The sequence below is a fragment of the Monodelphis domestica genome, chromosome 6 (assembly GCF_027887165.1).
Source record: "Monodelphis domestica isolate mMonDom1 chromosome 6, mMonDom1.pri, whole genome shotgun sequence".
In the NCBI taxonomy this organism is placed as follows: domain Eukaryota; kingdom Metazoa; phylum Chordata; class Mammalia; order Didelphimorphia; family Didelphidae; genus Monodelphis; species Monodelphis domestica.
The window spans coordinates 259,259,847-259,286,468 of record NC_077232.1 but is presented as its reverse complement, the minus strand read 5'-3'; the positions used below and the strand labels follow the sequence as shown (position 1 = coordinate 259,286,468).

At 38.1% G+C, this 26,622-nt stretch overlaps 1 protein-coding gene across 2 annotated transcripts in view; it reads right to left on the bottom strand.

Moving 5' to 3' along the window:
* LOC100014151 (sodium/hydrogen exchanger 9B2) overlaps window positions 1–26,622 on the bottom strand; it is a 71,104-nt gene that overhangs the window by 28,979 nt on the left and 15,503 nt on the right. For both annotated transcript variants that reach the window (XM_056803122.1, XM_007495863.3), the window contains 2 exons: window positions 23,866–24,046; window positions 9,785–9,937 (listed from right to left, as the gene is read on the bottom strand). In XM_056803122.1, the coding sequence (XP_056659100.1) occupies window positions 9,785–9,937; window positions 23,866–24,046 (334 nt within the window). The remainder of the gene's footprint in view (window positions 1–9,784; window positions 9,938–23,865; window positions 24,047–26,622) is intronic.

Genomic DNA, 26,622 nt, shown 5'->3' with positions numbered 1-26,622 from the left:
TTGGGATTAGAACTCTAGAATACATCAAGGGACTATGGAAGATATCTTATCAGAGGATCATGGTTTCTGACCTGGAAAGGACCTTTGGGATATTTCCCTGTATGAAAATTCATCCATTAATTCAGTCCACCAGCTCTATAACTTATTTATAATAATCTTAGCAAGTCCCAGATGAGACTTGCTCATGACTAAACCACTAGAATTTGTCAGAGGATGGATTTAAGCCCAAGTCTTTCTGATTCAAAGGTTATCTTTACAGTATGCCAATAGTTTCAATGCCTTGAATTCACCCAATCTGCTTTTTTTCTTGACTTTTAAGTGTAAGAAATCTCTTTGAGATCCCTGAACCAGTAACAATTTAAGAAAAGCTGGAAACCAATTTCTTTTCTCACCACATCTTCTCTGCAATTTAGAGGAATGGATTATTACATTTTTTCTACCTAATTCTAATGAATGAAAACCCAAACGGAATGAATAAATGGCTTAGCATGATTCAGGAAACCTGGCATATAAAGGGGCCAGAGTATTTTGGACAATTCACATTTGAGTAATACTTCTGTCCCCTGCAAACCCAAAGGGAGTTGTGACTCGACTGGCTGACAGAATGCTGTATGAATGGCATACCTAGAGGATCTCCTCAGAGCCACAGATTGAATGTTGAATGGTTGATTTGTCACTCTCCACCAGTCTGCAGTCTCTTCCAAGAGGTCAATCCTGGCTGCTGGTCAGTTATTGTCAGCATAGCTAATTCCCCTTATTTAACTCAGCTAATGACTTTTGGTCTAGAAACCTTTCCCTTCTTTCCCTTCACTCTTTAACATAAAAACCACTCCCTGTCAGGAACTGCACTGATTATTTCCTTTATACAGATACTCTCGGGATGAAATAAAATACAGGCAGAATATCAAGTTCCTTTATTATAGCTCTTAATTATTTAAATTTTTTCCAGTTAACAAAAATTTATCATCTCTCTTTCCTACTACTCCCTTTCTCTTGGGGAAAAGAAAAAGAAAACCGTGTAGCAAATATTTTCCCCAGTTGATTGTTTTTCCTTCTAATCTTAAGTGGATGGACTTGTTTGTGCAAAACCTTTTAAATTTTATTTTAAAAAATTGTCCTTGTTATCTTTCATTTTCTCTATCCTTTGTTTAGTCTTGAATTATTTCTCTAATCATAGATCTAAAAGGCAATTTCTTCTCTGCTCTTCTAGTTTGTTTTCAACGGGGCCTTTTATGGATAAGTCACATAGCTATTTGGAGTTACCTTGGTTTGTTGTGTGAGGTGTTGGTTTAAGCCTAGTTTCTGCTAGACTTTATTCTAGTTCTCCCCCAGGAGTTTTTCATCAAACAGTGAGTCCTTACTCTGTTAGCTAAAATATTTTGCACTTATCAAACACTAGGGTATGAAGAAATCAAATTTCACTTAACCCCCATGGCCTAGCCCTTACCACTCTTCTGTCTTGGAACCAATAATGGGTAAGGGCTTAGAAAAAAAGAAATCAAATTGATTCTGTTTCATTAAGGCAAAAGAGTGGTAAAGGCTAGGCAATGGGGGCCAAGTGACTTGCCCAGGGTCACACAGCTGGGAAGTGTCTGAGGCCAGATTTGAACCCAGGACTTCCCATCTCTAGGCCTGGCTCTCAACTCACTGAGCTACCCAGATGTCCCCTGATTCTGTATCATTTTAGAATTGATTCTATTCTGTAACTGATCCTATTTTGTATAAGTGCCCAATTTTGTAGGATTGCTCAAGCCACATTTCTTTCTTTACCTATGAACTGAGTTTAGAAGTTCAGTTCTCTGGGGTGCAACTAGATGGCTCAGTGGATTGAGAGCCAGCCTAGAGATGGGAGGTCCTGGTTTCAAACCTGGCCTCAGACAGGTTAGCTGTGTGACTCTGAGCAAGTCACTTGACCCCCACTGCCTAGCCCTTAATACTATTCTACCTTAGAATGAATACATAGTATTGGCTGGAATGCCAGCCCACACCAGGGATCTCCCCTGCCAGGCACTGGACCCTGACCCTGACGGGGAATGACTCCTCCCAGGGGTGGGGGACCTATGAACTTGCCGGGCTCAGACTGCAGAGTGCTGTGGCCCTGGCTTGGGCATTGGGGATTAGGGATCTGGGGGATAGCAGTTTTTTTTTGGGGGGGGGGAATTTCCTTTTTACTTTTCCAGCTCTTGTGCACACACCATTGCCTCCTCAGCCCCCACCCCCTAGTTCTAGTAGACCCCACCCCCTAGACAGTATACATTAGTGTAGTGCCATCTACAGGCAAGAAGTAAAACTGCAGGCAATTTTTAAAAGTACTAAATAAAATTAAATTTATAAATCAAACTGAATTGAACCAAATTAGATAAAATTAAGGAAATATTAATAAATTAAAATGAATCATATTGAATTAAATTAAATCAAATAAAACCTAATTAATAAGATTGAGTAAAACCAAATTAAGCCAAACTATTCAATGCAAAGTTAATTAATTGAATATACTAATTAAGTGATTTGTTATTTCAAACATAATAATTTTTAAAAAAATTATAGTAATATAAATATATTTATTATTGGTACTATTGCCTTACATTGGTTTCTTATTTAAACTTACCCTAGTTTAGTTGCTTTCTACAATAAAATTAAAGCAAGATGTGTCTCAAATTTTTTATAATGTTTTGGGATCCATTCATTGTTTGAATTGCCCATTCAGCAATAGTCAGAACAGCTCCTTAATGAACACTGACAGTAATAGACTTGTACCACAGCTACTGAACTCCTTAACAACAGCAGCTAGAGCAGAAGCCTCATCCAGATGGGGGTAAAGGCCCAGGAATTTTCCTAAATAGCTTAGGGAAGAAAGACTAGAAATTTTTCTTCTAAATTCAAGGTCAAAAGACTAGACATTATGGGAAATAAACAGAATAAAATAATTAAAGTGCCTGGGGGTCCTCTATTGCATATTATTATGTAGTTGGGATGAACAAGGGTTCCCCTAAGGAAGGTTGGATGTCAAAAAAGGAGTTGAAAAAACTGTGTAACGCATGGGCAGTAAAATCCTTTAGCTGGCCAAGAGTTGTTTCATTTGACTTTAAAATTTTGAAAGAAGTAAAACTGGTCATTGGCCATAAGAATTCTAAAGAATACTCCTTTTGGCTCCTCTGAGCACATCTCCTTGAAAATTCAACCAAACCCATTACCCCTTAAAATAGCTTGGTTGACTCTGAAAACCCTGACAAACTGCCTTTAGATCCAGACCATTCTGGTTTGACTCCTTCAGCTCCTACTCCTAAACCTAAATCTAGCAAGAAAGAAACCCTGCCCTCTTCACACCTTGTCTGTGAGGAGGCTCCTCCTCATCCTATTGATCCAGAATAGAACTTGACCCCTTTGGCCCTTCCCCTTGTCAGACCCTGCTTACCTCCGACCCCTCCCATCTCCTTTCCTCCCAACACACCTCTCTACCCTACCTTACCATCTGAACTTCACCCCACCACCCCCTGTTTTTATGATACCCTGTTTTTGCTTGACCCTGCCCATTTTCTCTTACTTTGCCCAGTTTCTTCCTCCCCATTACCATTATACTACCTAGTCTCCACCCACCTTTCCCCATCCCCACTCTTTTTCCTCCCCCTCTCTGCTCTCTCTCTCTCCTTGCCCTCCTTGCCCTGCCCAACCCTTCCCATCCTTCCCAATCTCCTCCTCTCCTCTCCACCTTGCTCTAACCCTCATTCTGTCCCCCTTTGCCCTGCTTCTCCCTTCCTGATTAGCTCCTTCCTCCCTGCCCAATCACTCCTCTCCCTTTCCCCACCCACTCAGTTCCAACTCAAACAACAAATCAGACTCCAGTAACCACAGACAACTCAGAAATATACCTGTTCCCTCTAAGGGATGTTCTCATTTATGATAAACAAGGGAACGTAGTCAATATTGGACACCATACACCTTTTTCTCCACAAGATATTGAAAGATTCAAGGAGAGACTCCTTCCTTTGAAGATGATCCCAAAGTAGTAATTAAGAAGTTTGAAAGCATCTACCAAACTAGCTGGGTAGATGTTAATGACTTGCTCCATGGGTGCAATTCATTGGCTGATTAAAAATCCACCTTAATTCAAACGAATATTGCACAAACCTCTATGAGACTATAAATGCTTACTAAAGGGAATGAGAGCTTGTTCTGAAGGGCCAAGTAATTGAACTAAATGAAAAGTCTTGAAACAAGGTGAAAATGAGAAACCATCTCTGTTCATGGATAGACTTGCCGAATTGGGATGCAGGTATCTTGACCTAGATCTTTCTAGGGAAAAAAGATCTTAGACACATAGGAATACATTTTGTAAATAACTACTGTAAGGTTCTTATTCCTAGAAATAGAAGCTTGAGGAAAAGTAATAATAATAATAGGAATCCCAATTGGACTAGTAATTTGAATGAGGCAAATCATATCCCATACCGAAACATTCTTCTTGGGGCTTGTCTACACTATGCTCAGTGTGGGAACCTCCCTCAGTGTGGGTGGCCCTCTTTATGATGGTGTGTGTGTGTGTGTGTGTGTGTGTGTGTGTGTGTGTGTGTGTGGCTATGGAAGGTTGAAACCTTCAATTTCCCAGACTCTGATGTTTTAATGCCAGTTATCCCAGCCCATTCCCCTCCCCAAAATAAAGAATCTTGTGTGGCCCTGAAAGTTGGGAACATTTATTATGATTGCCTCTTAGACACTAGAGCTTCAAGATCAGTTTTGGTGAGTAAACCTGATTCTTAATGTAATCTTATTGGTTCTTTAAATGTAGTAGGGGTGTTTTGAATGCCCCAAAAGATCCCTAAACTCTCTCCTCAAATGGTATCTGTAGACCCCTATCAGTAGAACATTCTTTCTTTTTAATGCCTAATTCCCCTACAAATTTGTTTGGTAGAGATCTTTTGTGTAGACTTAAAACCATGATAACATGCTCCCCAGATTGCTCTATGATGCTAGAATTGTCTGAGAAATTCTTAATTTTGTTTCCTGTGCTTTCAGGCAGTCAAGAGGTGAATGAAACCTCCACCTTTGAAATCTCAGCTGATATACCCAAGTCTCTCTGGGCCATATCTTCTTCCGATGTAGGTCTACTCAAATCAGATGTTCCTGTTTAGGTTAAGACAAAAGGTCCACTTCCTTCCATTCCTTAGTATCCCCTATCAAGAGTGGCAATTGAGGGAATTTCCCCAGTGATCGATTCATTAAGGAAGGAATAATAATTCCATGCAAATCTGAATATAATAAACCTATTCTCCCTGTCAAAAAGTCAAATCCAGGACCAGATCAAAAACTGATTTATTGGTTTGTACAAAATCTAAGGGCTATAAATAATCATGTCATAAAAAGCCACCCTATGGTTCCCAAACCAATCACAATTACCTCCTCTATTATCAGCACAGCCACATATTTTACTGTGGTGGATTTGTGCTCAAAAGTCTTCTCAATCCCTATTCATGACAATTCTAGGAATATATTTCCCTTCGCCTGGAAAGGCTCCCCTATGGCATGGTCGAGACTTCCACAAGGGCTGGTCAATAGTCTAACTTTGTTCTCACAAATTTTAGAACAGGACTTAGCTAATATTTTTCAGAAGAGCTATTTGATAGTTTGTGGATGGCCTGCTCTTGGCCACACCAAATGCAACAGTTTGCCAGGAAGATAGCAAGCATCTTCTCCTAGAGCTACATAGGTGAGGCCACAAGGTTAAGGCAAAGGTTCAGTAGTGTCTCCCCAAAGTTGAATATTTAGGGTTTGTTCTAAGTGTTGGAGCTTGCTCCATTTCCCCTAAGAGCATTGAAGCTATCCAGAAATTGACTGCCCCCTCCACTAAGAAACAGTTGAGAGCACTTTTAGGAGCAATTGGGTTTTGTAGGCAGTGGATTCCTCACTATGGGGAAATCACTAAACCCTTTATAACTGACAAAAATTTCAGTCAGTTAGTATGTTTTGGCTATTAGCTATATGTTCTGTTACATTGTCTTTATTTGTACCCTTCTCCTATGACTGGACTGGAGATAATACCATTATAAAAGTCCATAGACAAGTTGGATAAACTCTTTTCTGTTGCAAAGCCACTGGTCCTTATGGATGCCAAGTTTGTCACCAGATCCATTGGAGCTCTGTTTTGTCATAGGCAACAATTCCAGTCTACAGAAATGAGATGTTACCACAGCTTGCAACACAAGGAGGTCACGCATTACCTAAATGGTCTTTTGCTGCTTTTGCTTTTGCTAATTGTCACATAGATGATGATGGATGGACTCCATCAAAATGGTTACAACCTATATCAGTGACCCTTGAAGAATTAAATGAGCTGAAAATCTCAATTGATTTTAATGGGTCTTCAGAAGTGATTTTTAGATATCTAGGAACACCACTACCTCTGACTTATCATTTGCCTACCTTTGACTTATGTGTGACAAGAGGCCAGAGTCTATTTAGTAGTAAATACATGGATGACAAAGTGAAGTGCAACTGCACCATTCTGTTTCCTATATCTGTGATAGGGTACAGCTTAGAAATGCAATTGGTAGGATGTATAATACATGGCTTTTATGGCTGTTACCATCTCATCCCAGAGGAGGAAGAATTTCCCATGGGGCTTGGTGACCCATGGATAGGTCTATGTTTGTAACTCTTCAGCTTATTCTACCCTTCTACCAGGATGGTATGGTACTTGTGATTTGACAAATGTTTTATTTTTATTTTATTTTTATTCCTCAAGGAAATCTGTTACTCTTGAAGGAGGCAGGTGGATACAGGAAGTCGTCTAATCTTGTTATATCACCAAGCTATTTTTCAAGGACATCTGATTTGTTATGGAAAGGAGTCTGGTACACTATCTCTAACTTTTCAGGTGGACTTAAACAATAAATGAACATTTCTTAGTTGCAGGAGTTCAATTTCCTCTGAGTTAGTTTTAAAAAAACCTTGTTATCCTCCATACCTTCAGCACCTAGAAAATTCCATGACATCTGTTTGCTATCTTTGAAGACCTACAAACTGACCTGATATATTTCCACAAGATATACTGTTTATCCTTTGTACAATTAAAGAGGATCTTATCTTCCTCCCATGGACTAGGGATTCTGCTGTCCCTGGTCTAGTAGGCTGCCTTGGGATATAGATGGATCCCATAAATCAATCAAGTATTCCTCTAAGATAGAGAGGGGTGATTGTTAGTTCCCATGTGGATGGTAGCCCACTCTTCTTGATGTAACCAATCATGCTGTCCTCACCCTCATAATGCTGCTAGCCCTATCAACAATTGCAGTGTTTTCCATTTTATACCCAACTCTGTTCTTCTTTCTCTTGTAGTTCTCAAAACTATATGAAGGTAGTGCAAACATCAACAACATAGAAGAAGGTTCTGATCAAGGACACATGTAATACCCAGTGGAATTGCAAGTCGGCTACAGGAAGGGGTGGGGAGGGGAAGGAGGGAAAGAATATGATTCTTGTAACTGAGGAATAATGTTCTAAATTGACTAAATAAAATGAAAAAAGAAAACTATATTAAGGCCAATAAGCCTCTATCTAATGGTCTTTGGTCACTGAGAGAGATCACTGACAATTTTTTTAAAACAAGTTTGAGATCTGGTATTGTTAGGCCTCTTTCCATCTTACATCGTTCATTATTTCCCTTGAGTCTATAGATCTTTCCTTCCTGCAGATGGATTTCATTATTTTTTTTTGAAGTTGCTATAGCAATTCTTTGGTACTATATAATCAGTATGACACTGAGTAAGTAAATTAATCTTGGTAATATTGTCATTTTTTATTCATTTCTCCAATTATTTAGATCTGTCCTTATTACTACAGTGTTTTACAGTTGCATTCATATAGATCCTATTATGTAGAATCACAAATATTTTATACATCAGAAAATGATTTTAAATGGAATTTCCCTTTCTACATTTTCCTGCTGAATTTTGTTGATATTGAAAAGCTGATGATTTACAAAGGTTTATTTTATATACTGCAACTCTGATAAAGTTTTTGTTTCAATTAATTTTAGTTGACTCTCTAGGGTTTTCTAAGTAACAATCATCTCATCTACAAAAAACAAAAACTTTGTTTCCTCTTTTCCTATGTTCAGCTTAATTACTTTTCCCTATTTTATTACATTTTTAACATTATATAAAACAATGGTAGAGATAGTGGAAATTCTTGCTTTACCTCCAATTTATTGGGAAAGACCACTGACAGTAAATATATTCCTTTGCTGTCTAGTGTTTTTTTTTTTAACAGAAATAGGTGCTATATGTTGTCAAAAGCTTTTTCTGCATCTGTTGATATAATCATATAATTTTTATTATTCTAGCTCTAAATATGATCAACTATGTTTCTAGTTCTTCTAAAAATCAACTAATCCTGAATTCCTAGTATATATCTAATCTGATCAGTCTATAATCTTTGAAGGATGTTGCTATAATTCCTTTGCTAATATTTTATCTAAAATTTTGCATAAATGTTCATCAGATATATTTGTCTGTTTTTTTCTCTCCTTTGTTTTGATTTTCTCTGGTGTAGGTATCAATACCCTATTTGTATTATCAAAGGAATTGAATAAAATTCCTTTTATCATGGTTTTGCAAGAAGTTTGTATTATATTAGAATGAATTATTCTTCGAATGTTTGTTAGAATTTGCTTATAAATCTATCTAATCCTGGAGGTTCTTCTTGAGGAGTTCATTTGGTTTGTTCAGTTTATTTTTTTGAGACTGGATTATTTAAATTCTCTACTTTTCCTACTAATTTGAGTAGTTCATATTTTTGTAAATATTCAAACATTTCATTTCTCTGTTTTAGTGCCATATAGTTGAGCAAAATAGTTTCTAGTGATTTCCTTTATTTCTTGTAAGTTCTCCTTCTAATTTTTAATACTGGTAATTTAATTTTCCTCTGTTTAAAAATAAAATTAACTAGTTGTTTATTTTTATTGGTTTTCAAAAAAACTAGCTCCTACTCTTATTTACTAATTCAGTAGGTTTTTGCTTTCAATTATGTTATAATCTGTTATCTTCTAAGAGAAATGAAACAATATCCATAGCTACTTGATTCATAATTACATTTAGGGAAAGATATTTCAAATTCAAAGGGTAAAAATGGCAAGAGGTTCAATTTAGCCTGAGATTTTAAATTAATGTAAATGTAATTGAGAGCCACACACACACACACACACACACATATAACATCTTATTGTTTCACAACAGTTAACTAGTAAAGGTCAGTGGTAAAGGAATTTTGCAGGTGATCTAAACCTGATGTTGAACTCAAATAGAAAGGATCCCTGCAAATTGCATGTTGACTTAGAAAACCAAAAATTACCATTATCTATGTTGTACTGTTTTTTAATTTTTATTTTGTTAAATATTTCCTGATTACATTTTAACCTGGTTCTGGCTTCACTCAGGAGTGTTGTGGGCCATGTGTTTGACACTTCTGATCTAACAGGTTTCCACAAGGTGGGCACAAGTAGACTTTAACATACTGCTAGTAATGGCACTCACAGAAGATGTGGTGAAAAATGACACTGTCCATAAATCAGATAAGGAATATTTTTGGCCATATCTACTCAATGAGATCTTCTAATACTGAGAATCATTATCAAAATATTACATAAGTTGGTATTTGTAATAACAGTAATTTCAAAAGATACAAGAGAGGCATGGTTCCATAGGGGAACCATATATATTTATATTTAAACATCCAAACCTACCAAGTCTTTAAAATTTACATAGACAAAAACAGAAGATATTGCACTTACCAAGAAGAGGAGGTAGCTGGAAATGTCTCAGAACTTCACCCCCAATGATGGCAGAATAAAATAGGACTAATACTCCAAATAGACTTCCACCAGGAAGACTTTCTTTGCCAGTAATTGACCAAAGTACTGCCCATCCAAGTCCTAACATGAGAACTGTAATAAATCAGGAAAAGAAATATATTTGTTATTCTATCTATAGCTAACATGCTATAAAATATGTATATTTTGCATGATATAACTTTGAAGATAACTTTTTTTTAACCCATCAGAAAATTTGGCCCAGATTTTCCAGACTTATAAATGTTGTGGCAAATACAAAAATCATAAGACTCCTTTATGGGACATTCAGGCATTTCTCATAAATTTTGGAAGTAGAAAAGCATTTCAAGAGACAGAAATAAGGAGGATATGTGTTTCAAGCATGAGAATGGAAGGAGGTGGAAGGGGACAGCTAGGTAGCACAGTGGATAAAGTGCCAGGTCTGGAGTCAGGAAGACATCTTCCTGAGTTCAATTCTGATCTTGGACATTTATTAGCTGGGATACTCTTGGCAAATCACTTAAGCCTATTTGCCTCAGTTTCCCCATCTGTAAAGTGAGATGGAGAAGGAAATGGTGAATTACTCTAGGATTTCTGCCAAGAAAATCCCAAATGGGATCATGAAGAATCAGATATGACTGAAACGGCTGAGTAATGCCAAGAAGAAGACAGAATGAACTTGGGGAATAGCCAGTAGTATAGCATTTTTCTTTAACTGGCTTTTTTTCTAAGTATAGTTCAATATCTTTTAGGGCTTCCATACATGAATCAGCATCTGGTCAAGTCAGGATCTGAAAATGTATAGGCCTATAAAAGAGTTCCTTAATGTGCTGGGTTTAAGAGGCTGTCTGCCAACTCTCTTTACCACTAATTGTGGTTCTGCTGTGAGCCTATGTTAATGGGCATATAAGACATGATATATTTTCGAATGCTTGCTTTTAATTTTAAAGTCTCCATCTACAGATCCCTTATGCTCACATTGCTTCAAGTGAAATAGAAAAATTCAAAATGACCCTCATTATTGAGGTAGCAAGATGGTGCAGTGGATAGAGTGCCAGGGCTAGGGTCAGGGCTACTCATCTTTCTGTGTTCAAATCCATCTTCAGGTACTTCTAGATATGTGACTCTGAGGAAGTCACTTAACCTTGTTTGCCTCAGTTTCCCCATCTATAAAATGATCTGGAGAAGGAAATGGCAAACCACTCTAATACCTTTGCCAAGATAACCTCAAATGGAGTCACAAAGAGTCAGGCACAACTGAAAATGACTGAGCAATAAGAAAAATTGTAAAAAAGACTACCAAGAAGATAATTGCAGCTTATATGTTGTAATATTTATTGCTGAGGATATAGAGATAAAGAAATTCTGATTCAGCAAACTATTTCAATTGATTTGAAATTGAATGGAAATCAATTTTATTTTTTAAACCCTTACCTTCCATCTTAGAATCAACACTGTATTGGTTCCAAGACAGATGAGTGGTAAGGGCTGGGCAATGGGGGTCAAGTGACTTGTCCAGGGTCACACAGCTGGGAAGTGTCTGAGGTCAGATTTGAACAGAACCTCCTGACTCTGAGCCTGGCTCTCAATCCACTGAGCTACTCATCAAAAATATTTTGATACTTAGTTGGTATAAACTGTGACAGAGAAAAATACAATGGAAAATATGAGCCAAGGATAAGAAAAAAAAAGACTAAAAGCTTGTAGACTACATGGCTGCCTCACACTTAAATATATATGATATATAATGATATAATATATACATAATGATATAGAACATATCATTGATTCTTTCTTTAAGAAAAAGATTTGGAAGATACTGACATGATAAATACCAAACATAAAAAATAAAGCAGATTCCACTTTTGATAAAGAGGAAATGACTGGTTATGAATGAGTCATGACTCAGCTATGTGGATCAATGGACTGAGAGTCAGGTCTAGAGATAGGAGGTCCTGGGTTCAAATGTGGTCTCAGACATTTTCTTGCTGTGTGCCCCTAGCCAAGTCACTTAAACCCCATTATCTAGCTCTTTACTACTTTTATGATGTAAAAAATAGACTCAAATACAGGACTACAATCCCCACAAGCCTTTGCTCCACTTCCCCAAAATGCTTTGTAATCTCATGGGAATTCTGAGGTGGGCCGAGATCGAGGAAGGATTTAAGTTGGTGGCAAAGGTTTTTGGGGGCTCTTTTGGACTTCCATTTTGGAACAGGCGCGTCTCTTGCGTGATGTGAGGTTATTTTGTCTAGGCCTCTGGCCTAGGCACATGTTTCTTACTTGTATATTCTTTAATCTTTAACCTTTAATAAACCTCTAAAAAATATAATACTTCTTGCAGAGAGAAACTAATTTCTTTTTTTTTATAGTATTTTATTTGATCATTTCCATGCATTTTTCATTAAAGACAAAGATCATTTTCTTTTCCTCCCTCCCACCCCCCGTGGCCGACGCGTGATTCCACTGGTATCATATGTGTTCTTGACTTGAACCCATTGCCATGTTGTTAGTATTTGCATCAAAGTGTTCGCTCCGAGTCTTTCCTCTGTCATGTCCCCTCAGCCATTGTAGTCAGGCAGTTGCTTTTCCTTGGTGTTTCTATTCCCTCAGTTTGTCCTCTGCTTTTGGATAGTGTTTTTTTCTCCTGGATCCCTGCAGATTGTGCAGGGACATTACACCACCACTAATGGAGAAGTCCATTACGTTCGATGATACCACAGTGTGTTTGTCTCTGTGTACAATGTTCTCCTGGTTCTGCTCCTCTCACTCTGCATCACTTCCTGGAGGTTGTTCCAGTCCCCATGGAATTCCTCCACTTTATTATTCCTTTGAGCACAATAGTATTCCATCACCAACATATACCACAATTTGTTCAGCCATTCCCCAATTGATGGGCATCCCCTCGTTTTCCAATTTTTGGCCACCACAAAGAGTGCAGCTATGAATATTTTTGTACAAGTCTTTTTGTCCATTATCTCTTTGGGGTACAAACCCAGCAGTGCTATGGCTGGATCAAAGGGTAGATATTCTTTTGTTGCCCTTTGGGCATAGTTCCAAATTGCCCTCCAGAATGGTTGGATCAATTCACAACTCCACCAGCAATGAATTAATGTCCCTACTTTGCCACATCCCCTCCAGCATTCATTAATTTCCATAACTGTCATGTTAGCCAATCTGCTAGGTGTGAGGTGATACCTCAGAGTTGTTTTGATTTGCATCTCTCTGATTATAAGAGATTTAGAGCACTTCTTCATGTGCTTATTAATAGTTTTGATTTCTTTGGCTGAAAACTGTCTATCCATGTCCCTTGCCCATTTATCAATTGGGGAATGGCTTGATTTTTTGTACAATTGATTTAGCTCTTTATAAATTTGAGTAATTAAACCTTTGTCAGAGATTTTTATGAAGATTTTTTCCCAATTTGTTTTTCCCTTCTGATTTTAGTTATATTGGTTTTGTTTGTACAAAAGCCTTTTAATTTGATGTAGTCGAAATTATTTATTTTACATTTTGTGATTCTCTCTATGTCTTGCTTGGTTTTAAAGCCTTTCCCCTCCCAAAGGTCTGACATGTATACTATTCTGTGTTTGCCAAATTTACTTATGGTTTCCTTCTTTATGTTTAAGTCTTTCACCCATTTTGAATTTATCTTGGTGTAGGGTGTGAGGTGTTGATCAATTCCTAGTCTCTCCCACACTGTCTTCCAATTTTCCCAGCAGTTCTTATCAAATAGTGAATTTTTGTCCCAAAAGCTGGGATCTTCGGGTTTATCGTATACTGTCGAGCTGAGGTCGCTTTCCCCCAGTCTATTCCACTGATCCTCCTTTCTGTCTCTTAGCCAGTACCAAATTGTTTTGATGACTGCTGCTTTGTAATATAGTTTTAGGTCAGGGACTGCAAGGCCCCCCTCATTAGTGTTTTTTTTTCATTATTTCCCTGGATATCCTTGATCTTTTGTTCTTCCAAATGAACTTTGTTATGTTTTTTTCCAAATCAGTAAAGAAATTTTTTGGGAGTTCCATGGGTATGGCACTAAATAGATAAATAAGTTTGGGCAGGATAGTCATTTTTATTATATTGGCTCGTCCTACCCATGAGCAGTTAATGTTTTTCCAATTGCTCAAGTCTAGTTTTAGTTGTGTGGCGAGTGTTTTGTAGTTGTGTTCATATAGTTCCTGTGTTTGCCTTGGGAGATAGATTCCTAGGTATTTTATTTTGTCTAAGGTGATTCTGAATGGGATTTCTCTTTCTAGTTTTTGCTGCTGAGCTGTGTTGGAGATATATAGAAAAGCTGATGACTTATGTGGGTTTATTTTGTATCCTGCAACTTTGCTAAAGTTGTTGATTATTTCAATTAGCTTTTTGGTTGAATCTCTAGGATTCTTTAAGTAGACCATCATGTCATCTGCAAAGAGTGATAACTTGGTCTCCTCCTTGCCTATTTTGATGCCTTCAATTTCTTTTTCTTCTCTAATTGCTACTGCTAGTGTTTCTAGTACAATGTTAAATAATAGAGGTGATAATGGGCATCCTTGTTTCACTCCTGATCTTATTGGGAATGCATCTAGTTTATCCCCATTGCAAATGATATTAGCTGATGGTTTTAGATATATACTGTTTATTATTTTTAGGAATGACCCTTCTATTCCTATGCTTTCTAGTGTTTTTAATAGGAATGGGTGTTGTATTTTATCAAAGGCTTTTTCTGCATCTATTGAGATAATCATGTGGTTCTTGTTGGTTTGCTTGTTAATGTGGTCAATTATGTGGATGGTTTTCCTAATATTGAACCAGCCCTGCATCCCTGGTATAAATCCTACTTGATCATGGTGGATGACCCTTCTGATCACTTGCTGAAGTCTTTTTGCTAGTATCCTATTTAAGATTTTTGCATCTATATTCATTAGGGAGATTGGTCTATAGTTTTCTTTCTCTGTTTTTGACCTGCCTGGTTTTGGAATCAGTACCATGTTTGTGTCATAAAAGGAGTTTGGTAGAACTCCCTCTTTGCTTATTATGTCAAATAGTTTGTATAGTACTGGGATTAACTGTTCTCTGAATGTTTGATAGAATTCACTGGTGAATCCATCAGGCCCTGGGGATTTTTTCTTAGGAAGTTCTTTGATGGCTTGGTGGATTTCATTTTCTGATATGGGATTATTTAAGAATTCTATTTCCTCTTCTGTTAGTCTAGGCAGTTTGTATTTTTGTATATATTCATCCATATCACTTAAATTGGTATATTTATTGCCATATAATTGGGCAAAGTAATTTCTAATGATTGCCTTAATTTCCTCCTCATTGGAGGTGCTGTCCCCCTTTTCATCTTTGACACTCTTAATTTGCTTTTCTTCCTTCCTTTTTTTAATTAGATTGACCAGTACTTTGTCTATTTTGTTTGTTTTTTCAAAGTACCAGCTTCTTGTCTTATTTATTAAATCAATAGTTCTATCACTTTCAATTTTATTAATTTCTCCCTTAATTTTTAGGATTTCTAGTTTGGTTTTCTGCTGGGGGTTTTTAATTTGGTCACTTTCGAGTTTTTTTATTTGCATTTCCAATTGATTGATCTCTGCTCTCCCTAGTTTGTTAATATATGCACTCAGGGATATGAATTTACCTCTGATTACTGCTTTGGCTGCATCCCAAAAGGTTTGAAAGGATGTCTCGCCATTGTCATTTTCCTCGATGAAATTTTAATTGTTTCTATGATTTCTTCTCTAACTAAACGATTTTGGAGTATCATATTGTTTAGTTTCCAATTAGTTTTTGATTTGGTTTTCCATGTACCATTACTGATCGTTATTTTTATTGCCTTGTGGTCTGAAAAGGCTGCATTTATTATTTCTGCTTTTCTGCATTTGTGTGCCATGTTTCTGTGACCTAATGTATGGTGAATCTTTGTGAATGTGCCATGTGGTGCTGAGAAGAAGGTGTATTCCTTTTTATCCCTATTTATTTTTCTCCCTATGTCTATTAATTCTAATTTTTCTAAGATTTCATTCACTTCTTTTACCTCTTTCTTATTTATTTTTTGATTTGATTTATCTAAATTTGATAATGGTTGGTTCAAGTCTCCCACTAATATGGTTTTACTGTCTATTTCTTCCTTCAATTCTCCTAGTTTCTCCATTAGAAATTTGGGTGCTATATTATTTGGTGCATATATGTTGATTAGTGATATTTCCTCATTATCTAAAGTCCCTTTTAACAAAATATAATAACCTTCCCTATCCCTTTTGATCAGGTCTATTTTTGCTTTGGCTTTATCAGATATCATGATTGCCACTCCTGCCTTCTTTCTGTCAGTTGAGGCCCAGAAGGTCTTACTCCATCCTTTAATTCTGACCTTGTGGGTGTCTACCCGCCTCATGTGTGTTTCTTGGAGACAACATATGGTAGGGTTTTGGATTCTAATCCATTCTTCTATTCATTTACGTTTTATGGGTGAGTTCATCCCATTCACGTTCAATGTTATGACTGTCACTTGTGGACTCCCTGGCATTTTGATATCCTTCCCTAATTCTAACCTTTCTTCTTCAGCTCTACCTTTTAGTCCAGTGATTTACTTTAAATCAGTCCCCCTTGTATTTCCCTTTCTACCCCCCTCCCTTCTTATTCCCTCCCTTATTTTCCCCTGTAGTCTTTTTAAAAATTACCCCCCACCCTCTCCCTCCCTTGTACTGCTTCCCTCCCCACCAGTCTGTTTTTTATCCTTCTACTCCCCTATAGGGCGCAAATCTATTCTCTTCCCCAATGGATTGGATTGTTCTTCCCTCTTTGGGTCAGTTTCAAAGTACGTAAGAGTTGAATATTTCCTGTCTCCAACCTCTTTACCCTTCCAGTGTATCGATGTTCTCCCCCCTCCCGCCATGAGCTTCTTTGTGACATATAAATTTACCCCTATTTGTTTCTTTTCCCATTTCTTTTAGTCATAACCTCTTTTCTTTTTTAGCTTTAGTCATGTATATATATATATATATATACATACACATGTATATGTATTTATGCATGCATATCTCTATATACCTATTTATGTCTTGTCCTTTCATCCTATACAGTTTGTCACTGTTCCCTCTGAGTGTAGTTCTTCTAGCTGCTTAGGTGATAGCAACAGTTTTTAAGAGTTGCCAATGACCTCTTTTCTTATAGGGATACATATCATTTTAACTTATTGAGTCTCTTAAAAAAAAAACCTTTGTTGTTGTTGTTGTTTTTCCCCTCTTTTTTAATTACCTTTCGATGATTCTCTTGAATTCTGTGGTTGGACTTCGAATTTTCTGTTCAGGTCTGGTCTTTTATTTATGAATGCTTGGAATTCCTCTGTTGTGTTAAATGACCATACTTTCCCCTGTAAGAATATAGTCAGTTTTGATGGGTATTTTATTCTTGGCTGTAGGCCTAGTTCCCTTGCTTTCCGGAATATCATATTCCATGCCTTTCGGTCCTTCAGTGTGGATGCAGACAGATCCTGTGTTATCCTCACCATGTTTCCATGGTATCTGAATGGTTTCTTTTTGGCAGCTTGTAATACCTGTTCTTTTATCTGATTGTTTTTGAATTTGGCTATAACATTTCTTGGTGTTGTCAGTTGGGGATTAAAAACAGGGGGTGATCTGTGGATTCTTTCAATCTCCACTTTCCCCTCTTGTTCTAGGATTTCGGGACAGTTTTCCTGGATAATTTCCTCTAGTATTATGTCCAGGCTTTTTCTTTTGTCGTGGTCTTCTGGTAGTCCAATTATTCTTAAATTGTCTCTTCTTGAACGATTTTCTAAATCGTCTGTTTTGTGAATGAGATGCTTCACATTTTCCTCAATTTTTTCATTCTTTTTGTTTTGTTTTATAGTGTCCTGCTGCCTTGTGAGGTCACTTGATTCTAGTTGTTTTACTCGGGTTCTTAAAGATTGGATTTCATCTTTGGCTTTTTGGTCGTCTTTTTCCTTCTGGTCTGAGTTTCTTTGAAGATTGTCTTTCATCCTCTTTATCTCGTCTTTCATCTCCTTTGCCTCATCTTTCATCTCCTTTGCCTCATTTTCCAGCTGGATGATTTTGGCTTTCAGGACACTATTTTCTTGTTTTAGTTCAAGTGCCTCTGTTTCCAGATGACTTATCTTAATTTTTAAGTTCTTTTCCCAATTGTCTTCAGCCTCTCTTAGTTGTGTTTTGAGTTCTTCCACAGCCTGTATCCAATTCGCTGGGATTTCTGGTTTATCGTTTGCTGATCTCTCCCCCTCTATTCCATTTGGTGAGTAGTAGCTGTCTATTGTAATTTCTTTCTTCTGTTTCTGTTGTTTGTTCAAATTCACCCCCTCTTTCCTCCCTGTATTTGTCTGTGCTCTTGTTCCTCTCATTTTTTTGTTTTTTAGGGACTTCTATCAGTCTCCCCTCTTGGAGCTTTAACAGAGGATCTCTTGGTGTAATCTCTGAGGGAGGGTTGTTGGGGGTTTGAGCTTTCCTGTCCTCTGGAGGCTTTTGATTGGCTTAAAGTTCAGCAGTCAGTGAGGATGGATGGGGAGCCTGGGCTTCCCTGTGTTCTGGAGACTTTTGATGGGATTGAGTTCAGCTTATTTGGGCTGGGTTTATTCTGAGTTTTAAAGTTCCTGGATGGCTGGAGCAGATATGGAGGATCTCTAAAGCTCTGGCCAGGCTGCCAGGTCTATGCTCCTTCTAGGCTGCCATCTTGACTTCGCCTCTAGGTTTCTGTTTTTTCAGAAGACCCAGCTCTCTAAGGGGGGAGGGGTTGTGGCTTGCCTGGACTCTGAGGGCTCCTGATGAGATTAGGTTCAGGTGGTGTGGGCCCAAAGATCCCAGAGCCAAAAAAGGGAAGGGAAAAAAAAAGCAGCCACCTCCTCTTCCACAGTCTGTATTGAGTGCCCAGAAACTGGCCGAGTTACCTTCAAGGAAAGCTCTTTGGAGCAACCCCTTTGCCAGCCCTGAGTTTTCTGTCCTTTCAGTAGCTCTGAGGGCTCCTGATGGGATTAGGTTCAGCTGGTTCTTTCAGAAGACCCTGCTCTCTAAGGGGGGAGGGGTAGTGGCTTGCCTGGACTCTAATGGCTCCTGATGGGATTAGGTTCAGGTAGTGTGGGCCACATGATCCCGGAGCCAAAAAAAAAGAAGAAAGAGAAAAGCAGCAACCTCCTCTTCCACAGTCTGTGTTGAATGCCCGGAAACTGGCCCGGGTTACTTTCAAGGCAAGCTCCCCGGAGCAACCCCCTTGCCAGCCCTGAGCCCTCTGTCCTTTCAGTAGCTCTGAGGGCTCCTGATGGGATTGGGCTCAGCTGCTGCCCCAAAGCTGGGACCTCCCCCGAGACCCAGAGGGAAGAACCCAGCCAGGGGGCCACAGGCTTCCCCCTTCTCTCTATGCTTCCCTGCCGCCTGTGTTGGGCGCTCCAGAGACTGGCTTGGGTTGCTTTCAAGGTGAGTCCTCAGAGCCCTGAGGTTCCTGCTGCTGCCTTGGGCTCAGCACTCTGGGTTGGGGGGGATGGGTCCTGGGACCTTCTTTCTGTCTACCCCTTAGATCCGAGTGATCTAGGGTTCTGGCTTTTGGGGTGTGGTACCTTTTGATCCAGGTCCAGGAGGAGGTTTCCCCAGGTCTATCCTGTTGTTCAGCTTGAATTTCAGTGGCCTAGGAGCACTTTGTTTGCGATCGGTAGGGAAGGGTTTCGGAGGTCTGAACTTTTGCTGCTTCTACACCGCCATCTTGACCGGAAGAGAAACTAATTTCTACCTGCCTCAGTCTCCCCATATTCCTAAATTTTAATCTTTACAGATGGCGACCACAAAGGGATGAGAACTTCTCAAATTTTTTAGCCTAGATAATGATTTTTTTAAAGCCACTGTTCTCCAAGATGCTCTTTAGAAAACCATCTTGATCAGCTCCTGCCTGAGGCCCTCTCCAGCTCCTGCTTCTGCTCCTGGCCTCTCACCTGGTGCCCGAGCTGTGCTCCAGCTCCCAGCCCGACCCACCCCAGTGGTCTGTCTCTCACCCATCTGGCCTCCGACCCAGCTGGCTCATCACCCAGATCCTTGGAGCAAATTGCTGAGGACTCATTGCGACCAGCTGGTAACAGTATTGGCCACGTGGGCGGAGGGGAGAGAGGAGAGGGAAAGGAGAACGGGTAATTTTCCCTTAGGCTAAGCCTCCACGTGGATGGGGGTATTGGCCACAGGGGGATCATATCAGGGGAGAGAGAAAAGGGAGAGGAGAAGAAACAGATTTTTCAAACAGAAACTTAATAGCAATGGGCTGTTTAAAAGGATACCTTTTGACTGTTCTGGTAATTTCATTGATTTCACCTGTGTGCCAGAAGAAAGATTCAGCCCAAAAATTCAACTTTGAATTTGCAAATGGGTGGCTCAGGGCACTGAGAGCATGGTTCTGGGTTAAAATCTGGCCTCAGATACTTCCCAGCTATGGGGCCCTGGACGGGTCCCTTGAAACCCATTGCCTAGCTCTTACTACTCTGCCTTCGGACAATAGACATTTAAATGGGTAAACACACCTAAGGAACTTTAAAGACTAAAGGCTATATTCTAAGGCATTTCAGACTCCAATGGTTTATAAAAATCTCTGTATTCTATTGCATGTTTTGTTATGGTTTAACTTTGTGATTTTAAGTTCATATATTATTGGATTCAATATTATTCTGCTTGAACTGAAGGTTGATTGAATTTATTTTGAATGTACTGAGTTTTAAAAATTCTGTTGTTTTTTCCCTATAACTGTGTTGAACAAATATTATTGTGAATAAGCCCACATATGAAAAAACAGCCTTTTTCTATTTTGCCGAGAATAGATGGACTTCAGAACTGGTAATAATTGTATTAACAACCTTGGAAAATTTAATGTGCTAAATACCTCAAATGATTTGATTTTAAGGGTTTTTTAAATATGATTTTTGGAAATTTTTTTTTAACAATCTGGTTATTTTTCCCGGCCCTACCATGAGGTAAGGCCTAGTAGCTGAAGTGAAATACATTTTATAACCCCCAACCTTCCCGCATTTCTAAATATGTGAATGGAAGTTGGGCAGTTAATCTCAGGGCATTTGTGTCCCTAAAAGCCTCCAAAAAAGGAGCACCCCTTTATTTATGCTCTTCAGCTCACTATTTAACTTCCACCAGAATGATATATAGATTTCTTGATTATGTTCTTAACTCAAGATGAGTTTTACTTTGTTTAAAAAAATATGTTTAAATACCAAGGTTGAAAGATTGCTGTTTGTAAAAATTGTGACAAATGTCCATCAATTCATAGGCTTTAAAAATGTCATACAGCAACTTATGTGAAATATGAAAGTGTTTGTTTGCTATTGTAATTAATTGGGCTATTGAGAATTTTGGGGATTTTGATATCTACATATTTGTACCTACTGTATTTTTAAAAAATGAAAAACTGTTAACCTTGTTCAATTCATTTGCCTTCTACTCACAGTGATCATGGCCAGATATTAAGAGGAAATGGATCTCATTTTTGGTGAGAAAGCCTTGCATTTTATATTTTCTTAGCTGATACAGAGTGTCAATGATTATAAGCTATATTTTTGAATTTTTAAAGCTCTTTTATTATTATATTTTTCTTGCATGTGCAATATACTTTTTAAGTTTTTTTTATTATTTTTCTCTCCTTTTTATATTTGAAGCACATGTCACCAGCATTAAGATTTTCTTTAACTTTTTGACTTTTCAGTGCTACAAGTTTGAAATACATTTGCTAATGAATGCCCTAAAAAGCTTGTGACTATAAAAACAGTGCCACTAATTATTTAAAAGTTATGGGACTTTGCTTAATGATTCTGTCTGATTCCAGGACAAGATATACACAAAAGAGACCAACCAATCCTGGTGAAATTGATGTCACTTTGAGCCTAGACAAAGAGGACTTGAACGTGTTTAGGGTTCGAGGTTGCGGCTGTTTAACATGTGTTAAAAGCAGGTCTTCCTTGTTCCACATTCTACCAAGTACCTCAAACTTGGCTCCCGGAACCTTGGCTTATATACTCTGGTCCCTTTTTCTGCCTCTCATAGTGTGGAAACTTTCTGTAGTCCTGGCTACTGACTGGATAAATGCATCATTGCTAAGATCATTTTAATTGGGCCCTGATTCAAGGACCTGTTATAGATTTATTTTTCTTTTACATGGAATTTTTACACATAAGACTTTGATAGTCTATATTTTCATCCAGAAATTTTTCTTTCCTTTTGATTTTTCTGATGTCTTTTTAATATCTCTTGCCAATTGATTCATATACCTCATACCTCAGCCATGCATCCCTAAGTGATCCTTTTTTTTAAAATTACCCTCATAACGGGGGAATGTAAAAAATATCATTATTTAAATTGCAAAGTTTAAATTCATTTTGAGAAGAATTTTAGGTAAAGAAGATGCTACCTCTCTGAATCCAGAACTGAACTGTTGGAGAAGCCACCATGAAGAAGCCTCCAGACCACAAGTTGCACAAAATTGAACTTTGGGTGTGGTTGATTGAACATTTATTTGTATCTGTACTTTCATGCCAAAGGGGACTGCCCCCTAACTGGCTTTTTGTCAATGCGTTCAGCAATTATTGGGTTTGTTTGTTTTTTTTCTCTTATTATCAAATTATTGTAATCTTTAAATTGATTATGTTTTCATGATCCTTTGGAAAAAAATTAATTTTTTTTGCAAACGATCAAACGGAGAAATGTAAAAAATAGACTCGAATACAGGACTACAATCCCCACAAGCCTTTGCTCCACTTCCCCAAAATGCTTTGTAATCTCACGGGAATTCTGAGGTGGGCCAAGATCGAGGAAGGATTTAAGCTGGTGGCAAAGGTTTTTGGGGGCTCTTTTGGACTTCCGTTTTGGAGCAGACGCGTCTCTTGCGTGATGTGAGGTTATTTTGTCTAGGCCTCTGGCCTAGGCACATGTTTCTTACTTGTATATTCTTTAATCTTTAACTTTTAATAAACCTCTAAAAAATATAATACTTCTTGCAGAGAGAAACTAATTTCTACCTGCCTCAGTCTCCCCATATTCCTAAATTTTAATCTTTACAATGACTTGGAACCAATCAATACACAGTACTGATTCTAAGACAGAAGGAAAAGGTTTTAAAAAAAATGACTGAGAGTCATTCCAAAATCAGTTACCTGGGTAGACTTGTTAGATAAAAGAAAAATTAATACCAAACTAGAAGAAAAAATAAAAAACATAGTAAACATATGACATGCAATCCAAACAACCCCAACATGCATGATCACCTTTTTTTTTTTAAACCCTTACCACAGCTGGGAAGTGTCTGAGGCCATATTTGAACCTAGGACCTCCCATCTCTAGGCCTGGTTCTTAATCCACTGAGCTACCCAGCTTCTTCCCATGATCAACTTTTAAAAGCTTTTGAAATTGAAAAATGGGAAATGGACTGAACAAATATTGACTGAGATTATAACCATTTCTTAAAGATTTCTAAGGTAAATCAGTATCTGTAAAAAGAAGACCAAAAGAGCCTAGAAACTACTTCGGCCAGCAAATACAGGATCTCCTTGTTAAAAACAGAAATGGCAGCCAAGGACAACTTTGGCTTAGAATACAGACTCAATTGCAAAACCTCAGAGAGAAAGATGGTGGAAGATTCTCTACAGTATTGCCTCCTAATATAATAGCAAGCGTCCTAGCCAGGATGCTTCCTTGTCATTCTTGCTTCTATGGGAAAGGGATGAACTTGAGTGGGCTAAAAGTATCTGGTGAGCACACAAAGGCCATCACCACCAATATGGTGAGTTCCCAGCACCAGGGGCCACCATGATACTTAAGAAGGGTCAAATTGGCCCTGATTAAAGCTCCTTCACCAATCAATTTCCTGGGGTAGGAGGTAAAGGGAGAAGAGGAGGAAAAAGAAAAGAGGAAAAAACGTTTAAAGGGAGTTTGTTGATAGACTCACCTAAGCAAGGGCATATAAGATGAATGCATGATACTGAGAAGTATTTCCTCTTAATATACACTCACTAAATACATTTTGCATTTTCTCACCTTTGTATCCTATTCTCTACATACCATTTGTTACTGTTAGAGCAACGATCCCTTTTGGAGGACAAGAAAATATTCCTCCCTCTGATGATTCTGATGATTCTTCTGAAATTGTTTCTGATAGTCTACGTCGTCGATACCGCCCCCTTCTTCTGGAACGTGTTTCCTGTCTTGCATCCGCACCTCTGATGTACAAGATAGTTCCATCCTAGGACAATTATTTAAAACAATTAAAGACTAAACCAGTCAAAAAATTTAAAACAATTTAAGACAACTAGAAGCATATGAAAATATATATACATGATTCTGTCTGCTACAATATCAGTCATTGGATCAGAAAATCAAATTTCTTTTGCTGAAATCAATGAAAACTTTATGTTGAAAAGGGAAAAAATGGCTGTCAGAATCACATGACTTTATGAAGTGTGAACACACTAGCATTTGGAAACGGCACATTGTTGAAAGCATGAGACAATGTGGCAAAATTTTCTAAGAAAAGAAAGAACTATGATGCCTAACAGAATCATAATGTAGATTTTAACAAACAAATGACATAGAAATATTAAGGGATGGGAAAAACAAAAGATTTCAATAAAAGTCTATTTTAAAAATTGAAATCACATGTGAGACACTACAAAAACTATAAAAATTCTATTAAAAAAGGCACGGCAACTTCCGGGTAAGCATGGCAGCAGTCTAGACGTGAGACACTTCCTCTCCCTAGCACCCAATGAAATAGACTACCTCAAAAGAACATAAAAACCATCTTCAGAAGAACCGAAAGACTCAACAGTAGGGAGCAGCATTGAAGGTACATGGGGTTTGAGCATTTCCTTGCTCTAATAAGGAGAAAAAGCTCCCACCCAAATGTGAGCCAATATACCCTCCCCCACCCCACCGATGGAGCCAGAATCAGAGCCAGCACGCACCAGAAACAGCGAGTGAGTGAGGGACACCTCTAGAGTGAGCAAGGGGCACTTCCAGGTCCTTGAGAGCTGACTAGGACTGCTGGGGATCTACCCCTGAGAGCAGTTACACTGGAAACCTCTGCTCACTACAGAGTTCAGACCGTGGGCACTCTAGTTAACAGCAGAGGCTGCAGAGATTCAAGAGCTTGCCTCAGGCAAAAGCCTTGCTCCTTAACTCCATTAACAGAGAACCTGCCCATCTCACTCAGATTTCTGACTAAAAAGGGAAGGAAAAACCACCATAGGGATGGCTAATTGTGCCCAGGACCAACAAACACCCTCCAAGAAAAACAGGAAGAAGACATAGACTCTTGAAAATTTTTAGAGGAAAAACCCAGGCTATAGAGGAAAAAAAGGATGAAATTCTAACAAAATCAAAACCTTCCCAAAAATGTAAATTGTCCACAAGCTCTGGAAGAATTCAAATTGGAGATTATCCAAAAGATGGAAGTCTTCTGGCAAGAAAAATGGGAAATAATTCAAAGAGAGAACAACAGTCAGAGGGACAAGAACTCCCAATAGGAGAAACAACTGGAAGCCACAAAAAGCAGGGTAGACCAAACTGAAAAGAAAACCGGTCTTTAAAGACCAGAATTAGGCAACTGAAAGACAATGAGCTTGCAAAACAACAAGAATTAATAAAGCACAGTCAAGAGACTGACAAATTAGAAGAAAACATAAAATATCTCCCTGACAAGGTGACAGATCAGGAAAACAGAGGAAGGAGAGACAATTTGAGAATCATTGGTCTACCTGAAAAGTCAGAAATATTGACATCATAATACAAGAAATCATTCAAGAAAACTACCCTGATGTTCTTGAACAAGAGGGCAAAATAAACATTGAAAGAGTTCATAGAGCTCCCTCTACACTAAATCCCTAAAAGACAACTCCCAGGAATGTAATTGCCAAATTCCAGAGCTTTCAAGCTAAGGAGAAAATTCTACAAGAAGCCAAAAAGAGACAATTCAGATACCAAGGAGTACCAATCAGGATCACACAAGACCTGGCAGCTTCTACACTAAAGGACTGCAAGGCCTGGAACACAATATTCAGAAAGGCAAGAGAACTGGGTCTTCAACCAAGAATCACCTATCCATCAAAACTGACTATATACTTCCAGGGAAAAGTATGGGCATGCAACAAAATAAAAGATTTCCAATTATTTGCAAAGAAAAGACCAGAACTCAGTGGAAAGTTTGATATCCAAACAAAAAGAGCAAGAGAAACATGAAAAGGTAAATATTAAAGAAAGGGGAAAGGAGAAAAAATGTTTTTTTAATTCAAACTCTCATCTATAAGGGCTATAATTAGATCAAATTATATACATATTAATATATGGAGAAAATGTTATTTGTAACTCTCAAAAATTGTATTCATTATTATAGTAATTAGAAGAATCACTCATAGGGAAAGATTGGGGCATTAAGGGCTATAAGATGATATAAAAAAAAAGAAAAAGGGTGTGGGGGAATCGATGATGGTACCAAGAGATACTTGAAGAAATAGAAATAAAATAAATAGAATAATCTTTTTCACACAAAGATACACATGGGAAGGGGAGGGGAAGAATACTCTTATAAGAAGGAGAGGAAGAGAGTGCTAATAGGTAATACTTAAACCTTACTCTCAGTGAAATCAAGTCTGAGAGGGAAGAGCATCTAGATCCATTGGGATCTTGAATTCTACCTTATCCAACAGGGTAAGGGAGAAGGTAAAACGAAGGGGGGTAGAGGGGAGGGAGTACAAAAAGGGAGGGATGGAGAGGGGGGAGGGAATTTAACAGACCCTAAAAAAACAACAAGTAGGGAATCAA